General features: G+C 40.2%; 1 protein-coding gene and 1 long non-coding RNA gene across 3 annotated transcripts in view; one reads left to right on the top strand and one right to left on the bottom strand.

Annotated features, from left to right (window-relative positions):
• Positions 1 to 8,128, bottom strand: part of vat1 (vesicle amine transport 1) — a 31,417-nt gene that overhangs the window by 17,467 nt on the left and 5,822 nt on the right. For both annotated transcript variants that reach the window (XM_017040798.2, XM_025064641.1), the window contains exon 3: positions 3,837 to 4,044. In XM_017040798.2, the coding sequence (XP_016896287.1) occupies positions 3,837 to 4,044 (208 nt within the window). The remainder of the gene's footprint in view (positions 1 to 3,836; positions 4,045 to 8,128) is intronic.
• On the top strand, positions 4,052 to 6,497 carry LOC112488430 (uncharacterized). Its single transcript, XR_003052458.1, has 2 exons — positions 4,052 to 6,088; positions 6,141 to 6,497. It is a non-coding gene; the product is annotated as an uncharacterized LOC112488430 (long non-coding RNA).

Raw genomic sequence — 8,128 nt, 5'->3', positions numbered from 1 at the left:
AGTGAAAACACACCTGCTTTTCTTCTTCTCTGAGTGAAACCACCAGTGATATATCAGACAAATACACCACTCAACTATGACTTTTGCGCGATGAGAAGAAGCTTCTCCAGTATAGACTACAAATATGTGAGAATGGAAGGATTTATGGACATAGAGCATCACTGAAATGCATATGGTCGCTGTATCAGAAGCTGTTGACTTTATAGCCCGCAGTGGAATAAATCAAGCTGCCGTATATCAGCTTCACATCAACACATTTATCACAGATTTATGTTTCCTCAACATAAACTGGCCTGGCAGGCATGCTTGTGGAGGCACGTCTGATACACACAGCGCCGTGTGTTTGGAAACGCTGCTTCATGGGAAGCCCTGCGAGACAGTGTGAGGTACAGTAACGACGGGCTAATACTCTGTGTGGTGAAACTGGGCGTGTGCTCCTCAAGCTGTGGGAAGGATTAAACTGCAGCGCAACACTTCTTACTGCGTGTTTCATAATCAAAGGATTCAACGGAAGGCGCTGTATCCCGATGCACTACATTCAAATACTTCTCATTTGTCCCACAGCACCTGCTACCATTTCCCTGTCTCCCATGTTCTAGTAGTATCTATACTTGAGTTTAATCTGGATTTTGGTTTGATTAGCAATTCTGTTATGTCAGAAAAACTTTGTTTGACATTGTTGCCTCCCATTAATTTATTAAGAAAGTCTTGTTTCTGACGTACATAAGAAAGAACTGCAACTAGTTGTGAGCGTAGCGGATGAACACGCTATCATGCGGCGCTATACATGGAAGACGGCTTTGTTTACATCCGCTTGTTGTACGCCGTACTTTGAATTGTTCTACATTTGCTTTCTGTGGTTTGTGTTTGTTTTTTGGGGGGAATTTTTGCCCTTCGTTTTGTCTCCCAGCCGTAAGTCCGACTCTTCTCGTCCTAGATTATGATGTTACCACTGTGTTAGCATACATCAGTGACATAGGTACTGATGTACAACGTGAGTTCCGACTTATGGCAAAAATTGAGTTACGTTGCATCGTAGGAAGAGAGCTCAGACATTAAGGAGCCCCCGTATTTTTTATTGCTGTATATTCTTTGAAGGTTTGAGTCACAATTCAACTGTCGTGCAGACCAAGCCCTGGGGAACATGTGTTCATTAAACTCTTTGTTTAACTTTATTTATTTCTACATCTCTTAATCCCTGTCCTTTAAAGTTTTTCTTTATTAAGACCAGGTTTTGATTCCTATTAGTGCTAATGCTAACCGTAAGAACCATTTACATTGTCAGAGATGGTCCTGAGTCAATAACAAAAACAAGTGCCTATGCATTACGTGCTAATCATTCCCATATACAGAGAGTGACAGGCCAGAGGACTGGTGAGCAAATGTTTTTGTCATTGCCTCAGTTATGTGCTTTTATTATCCCGATGGCTGGACCTCTGGCGAGACATGGCAGCCTGCCCCGGGAAACCAGAGACGCCGCCTGAACCGAACCGGCGGTAAAAAGTGTCTTCCACCACACGTCCACAGGCAGGCTTCCTGCTGTAGCAAACACACTAAAAACCTCAGATGATGAGTGTCTTCACAGGCGTGAGTGACACCCACTCTGACACTGTGTATGCAAACATTTGGGATTCCACTCTGACCAAAAAGCCCACAACTATGAATGTGTTAGCTGTCACACAGCTCTGGGAAAACTGCTTTTTTAATAACACAAGTGCAGTGTTTCAGTATCAGTGTCTGAAATCCATGGGACATGTCCACCTGGGTCCACTGCTGGCCAAAACTCTGTGGTCAGTTTTTTATCCTCCAGCGAGAACTTAAGCTTTGGACTCATATTTCTGAGTCGGTTGCCGACACCCACACACTCGTCCCACATGTGGACGGATGCTTTTCTGACTTTAAAACAGTGAGAAGGGGAAATATAAAAAAAGTGTACATCAGTTTTAGGAAAAGAGAGAAGAGATTTGTTTTTTTAACTTTCACCTTACCATAAAGAGGAAGAAGCTGGAATCTGACTCTAAGAGTTTTCTTAAATTTCTGTTTATATCACATAATATCTGACCTAACTTTGAATTCCAGTAAAAGATCTTAGGTCTGGAAAGAAATATCAGAAGTCTGAGTTTTTTCTTGAGCCACACAGTGGTCCAAGTGGTTAGCAAACTTGCCTTACCACAAAAAAAAAAAAAAAAAAAAAGGCTGGTTCAATCCTTGATTTTTGTATAACGTTAACACGTTCTCCCAATGTGAACATGAACACTGGTTCTCCAGTTTCTAACCATAGTCCAAGAACATGCAGATTAGGGATTAGATTAATTGAACAACTAATGGACTAAAATGTGAGAGTTGATGGTTGTCTATCTCTATATGTGGCCCCTGTGATGAAACAGAAAACAGTAATAATAATAATAAATGTAATTTAATCTAATCTAATTCAGCCTTTAATTTTTCAAATATAAAACACATTATTGTCCTCAGAACTTTGGAATTCTAACTTAAACATCAGTTGTATTTCTATGTCATTTTTTATATTCTTGTCTCCTTTGTATTTTATAGAAAGGAATTACAACCAAAAAAAAATGTAAATGTGTTCCTAATCCGGTGTGCATTTCCTCCAGCTGGCTGGACTTGATTACATAAACACAACAGAATCCAGTGCTCCCAGGCTGAATGCATCTCTATCCCACCCCAAAACATGTGCTTTTACTCCCTCAGTCCCAGTCTCCCAGCTCTCTCCTCACTGTGAACCCGGACCCTTCAGTCCAGGTGGCAGGTGCTGCAGTTTTCAACCGACAGCATCAACGTCTGGCATTTACAGAAGGACCCTCTCCAACAGCCGTGTTTTGTTGTCAATGGAATTGTACAAACAACAGGCGCAGAGAAAGAGGAAGTTTGATAAAAGTGTCACAGTGTTTCCTCCGTATCAGAAAACAGCCCTGCTGCGAGAAACAGTGAGTTTCTGCAGATGATACTGAACTTTATATCTCTGCCCAGACACATTGTGTCCGTGACTACCTTCTGCAGGGATGTTATTCTGCAGCTGTACAATGACGAATGATTAAATGTGTTTTCTCTTCACTCACAGCATTACAGCACTGTGACGTCTGAGTTGCCAATCCTTCAGTCAGGCTGAAGGAAACTGGAAAACAATTCCTTTTGCGCTCTTCATTGTGCTTTTTTTTTTTTTCATTATATAAGCTCACTGCGTTATTAAAAGCAACAACAGAAATGAAGCACAGCCAGGTTTGATAACACAAACACACAACCTCCATTATGTTCCACGTGTCCCTGTGTGATTTAGCATATTGTCTAAGCTTCTATATTTGTTATTTTGGCAGAAGTAGATAAACGTTTTTTATCATCCAAGTGGCTTCAGTCACTCCCAGATGTCACTGAATAAGTTGGACAATGTTAGCCAGACGTTAGCATATGGGATGTTAGCAGAAAATGACTAAATGTAACAAAAAATAGCTTGACATCAGAGGCACTGAGTGATAAGACAAATAAATAACAAGTCAGGATGGAATAATTATATACCACAAAATAAGAAAGTGTTATATAAAATATTTTTATATAATTGCTTAAAGTTGGTAAATTCATAAACTTGCCCTGGGAAACCCAGCCTGCTGTAAATACATATATCTAAAGGTTAAAAAGGGTTTAGATTTTTTTTTTTTTAGCCTGATAAGAAGTCATGAAAAATCTATTTTATTAAACAAGGAAGTGACCAAAACCCCTTTAAAGTGTGATGACTGGCTCCAGGCCCAGATGTTGGACATTATATTTCTCCATATACAGTTGATCTGTGTGTGAGTGGGAGTGTGTTTTCGCCTCCTCACCTGCAGCGGCATGGATGAGGATGCTCTGGTTGGGTCGCAAGTTGCCAAAGTCAAACAGCATCATGTAAGCGGTGATGTAGTTGACAGGAAGAGCCGCTGCCTCCTCGAAGCTCATGCCCTCAGGGATGAGGAAGGTGTGGTTGGCAGGTACCACCGCCACCTCCTGCCACAGCCCGAAGCGGCTCAGAACCATCACCTTGTCTCCCACCTGGAACAGGAACACCCAGAAGAAACGGGTTAGAAAGAACCAAAAGAGAAAACGGCTTCCATTTTCTTACAAATAAATACATTATAAAAGTAGTAAAACTTCACGGCCAGAACCTGACAGCTCTGTGAGTTAGTACTGTGGGTTTCAGACTGCAGCGGATCAGGTTGGGATCTGCAGCTTCCCTCTTTCTGTGAAATAGTAAAAATGATGCAAAGCAGGAGCAGAAATGTGGTCTGTTGTTTTCCTTATGATGTCAGACACGGAAACATGAGACTAACTCATCCAACAAACCTCAGAGAGTCTTCCGTTGGAGGTAAACCGCTGAACAGTAACAGTAGTAGCAAGTACTATTTTCAGATTTACATTGTTGCTGCTGTTGTACCTATTTCTGACCTTTGCTCACTAGAAAAACTCAACTTAAATTGAATTTTACAAAATAATTGAATTATTGTTGAATTTCTACCAAATTTAGGCTCAACTTAGCATAGTTTTTAATACCTTTTGGCCAATGTGTAACAATTTCCAAGTTCCCTATCTAATTTGTAATGCTTTGTGACTAAATGTTTCATCGGCTATTAAATTGGCTAACTAATTCATGAGCAAAATTATATACATTTCCGGGCTAACGCAACACACCTTTTGTCAAAGGGTTGTTTGTTTTAGATATTTGTTGTGTTCCTCCATTTTATTTTGGTCACGAGTGCCTGTTTAGATGTAACATTTAGTGTTTAGTGTCTTAAGTAACCAATCAGAGGAGCCCACTCGAGGGAGACAGGAAACAGAGACAAGTGAGGCATTCTAACTCTGTTCCTGTTTTCTTCCTCCCTCTTATCCACCTCTCTCTTGACAAAGACCCCTCTCCTGACCAATTTCTATTCTTCTTACTTTTTCTCTTTCACTTCCTGACTGAGTTTCCTCTGACAACTTCAGAATGTCTTCCTTCCCTTTCTCCAGTCCCTGTCGTATCCTGTCTGCGACTGGCCCTTGTTATGGTCCTCGTTCTGTCTCTACTGTCTTTCTCTTTTGCATTCCTCAATCCCTCGTCCTCATCAGTGAGACGGGCCAGTGGGGGCCCATCTTCTCCCCTCGATTCTGTTCACTTATCAGAGTCTCCCTGCTCTTAGGACAAAAGCCTCACCAATGTTGCGTCTCACTGTCACTGCCATATTAATTCATTGTTCGATACTTAGCCAAATTTGATGATGAGTCTTGAAAACATAACAGCAACAGGGATTCGGCCATTTTAGATATTTTATGTGAGTAAATATCACGCAAAAAAAAAAACTTTTGACCTGTGTTTGGGCCAATAAACATTTAAAGCCATGGCATTTATTGATGTAAACATAGTAAAATGGCTCCACAGAGTCTGCACAGCCAGAAAAGTGTTTCCTGAAAAAACGTAGCTCTCCCAAACAACCGACCTACAAAATATTGCTTACGTCCGTTACACAACAGCCGCGCTGTAAAGTTGCTGGAAGCATCAACTTGGGTAAGTTTGAGTTGCCCTGTGTTACCATTTGACCCTCAACGCATTTGGAAAATACAAAGTAACACACCATGCATTTATAGCAAAAATTAATTTGGTACGAGTGTACTGTATGTGCACGTCACGTTTCAGTGTGAATAAGAGAACTGTCCTGGCCCTACTTTGAATAGACTAGCATGAACCCACCATGCTCAAAATAAAAACGTGGATATCTTAATATATTTGAATACCTTAGTACTGGATGCAAATAACAAGGTACTGTAATTCTTGGCACAGTTTTATAAATAATCTTTACTTTCTACGAAATATATTTTAGCTAGAAGAGGTGCCTGCTCCCTCTCTCCATCAGTCTGGGTGTTAAAAAAAAGTTGAGGCCAGCTGGTCTACTGCAGTCGAAGCTCGTTTTTTAAAGTTATAAAATGGTGCCCGTGTGTTCTTCCCATCTATGGACATGTTGACTTCTCTTTCCGTGCCCTTTTACTGTTCATGATGACTTCTTTTCTCAGATCACCTTCTTACCATACTTCTTAGTCATCGGCTGCACTGGTGCAACAGGAGGTAAAGTGTGAAACACTTCAGACGCATCTACTGTTTTTCGCAGCAACAGGAGGTAAAGTGTGAAACACTTTGACGAGAGTTGCACATTTAATTTCAGACGCATCTACTGTTTTTCGCGCATGAAGTGGTAAGAAACATTCAAACTGAAACTTACAGCATCTCGGCACGATACAGAGTTGCACTTGTTGTATTTCCTGCCTCTATTTTAGACTCAACTCTACTGCATTAAGATATTGTCAGGGTAGGGATCAGAAGGGTGAGGGGAGCGAGAGGCAGAACAAAGGCACTTTTAGGAAGCTGTGTACGAACGGACTTAATCAGAGGGTGATTCAGTTTCGAGGCATGGAAGGCCACGAAGTCAGCTGCTTTCTGGGTAAGGGCTCTGTTGAGCTCAGCAAAAAAAAAAAAAGGAAATTCAAGGATGAGCACATTTTTTGACACAATGTCACTGAGGCACAAGACGATGGTTACAAAAAGCAGCCCACGCAAAGCGACATTGTTTCTTATTTCAAAGAAAACAATATGCTTCATCATCCATGCCTGACTGTAATATTACAGGCCACGCCCACAGCAGGGTCTGCAAACAATGGCACATTTTTCTTCGTTTTCGGAACGTTTCTTGGTATATTTAAAATGATATAAATCCAAACCAAAAGTATGTTTCAAGACTTTGAGGTCATATCTAGATATTTCTGCCATATTTAGGATTGTGTAGCTAGCCAATGGTCACTAACGTTTTGGCAAAAATAAGGTACTTTTGTTACTAATAATAATAGATCATCAGCATATTGTTACATATAAAATGACCAATGATGAACAACTGTTGGTAATTTCATTGACTCTAAAGCCTTAAGGGCCAATCAAAAAACATACAGACGCAAATGATTTTCCAGTCCTTTCCTAACACACATGGATACATAAGAATGTGGTTTATATACTGCACAATATATAGTGCCAAAATATTATAATTCATTCAATATTTCATCAATCCGTCCCTCTTTTAGTAGTAATATGTGATTACATCTTCTTGAATTTGGACGAAATATTCTGACCTCTTGCTGACAAAGATTGCAAACAGAAAAATCAATTGTCTTTTTTTCTAGAGCTGTTTTTCTACTGCGGGCCACAAAACAAAACAAGAACCTCATGATCCTGGAGCTTTTTTTCAACATTCTAACGGCACATTTAAAACTGAAGATCACAAATCAAACAAAAAGTGGGTGTGGCCAACAGGTTTCATGAATTCCTATAATATCCCATATCAATATGCATTTCCTGTAACACAGTGTGAGCTGGCTCCACCTTTCTAGAAAATAAGAATCTTTGGTTTGTGTCAGAAACAGAACAGCTGTGGGTGTTGTCATTTTGCGGTCTTGGACACAACAATGATAATTTTCCAGTTTTTTTCCTCCCCAATTTTATAGACAGAATGACAAGTAAACTAACCCAACGGATGATTGATTATAATCTTTATTTGCAGCCCTTCAGGCTGTGATAGATTTTCAGCGTGCAGGATATTTTCCAAAACTTATGGAAAAAACAGTGATGTCCGTGGATAAAAAAATGAAAAATGAAAATAAAACCATCTGATTTTCCTCTTTATCGTTATGTTCAACAGTCACGAGGCTACTCACGTAATATGGAGTGAAGCTTTAAATGCTAGGATGGAGGTTGGAGGATTGTGTAGGATGCAACAACAAGGACAGTGACTAACGTGGGAATAATGGAAGGAGAAGAGTGAGTGGAAAAAAGAGGGAGTTATAATAAGAGGAATTCACTGATAGAAGAACTGATGGAGAAGGAATCAAGAGACCAAATGGATAAAGGAAGGGGGGATAGACAGAGGGAGGGAAGGAGGGATGGAGGAAATACCAGACTGACAATGTGGGCCAGAGGAAGGTAATTGAGAACATATGGGTCAGATGTGAGCAAAACTCAGAAAGGAAGAGAATGAAATTTGAAAGAAAAAAAAGAAAGATCTGGAAACCAAAAGTGCTGATGTTTTGTGTCACGGGAGCAACAGTGTGATTTGTGATATTT

This window comes from Cynoglossus semilaevis, chromosome 17, assembly GCF_000523025.1.
Source record: "Cynoglossus semilaevis isolate Cse_v1.0 chromosome 17, Cse_v1.0, whole genome shotgun sequence".
NCBI classification, from domain to species: Eukaryota; Metazoa; Chordata; class Actinopteri; order Pleuronectiformes; family Cynoglossidae; genus Cynoglossus; species Cynoglossus semilaevis.
This window is presented reverse-complemented; position numbering and strand designations above follow the sequence as displayed.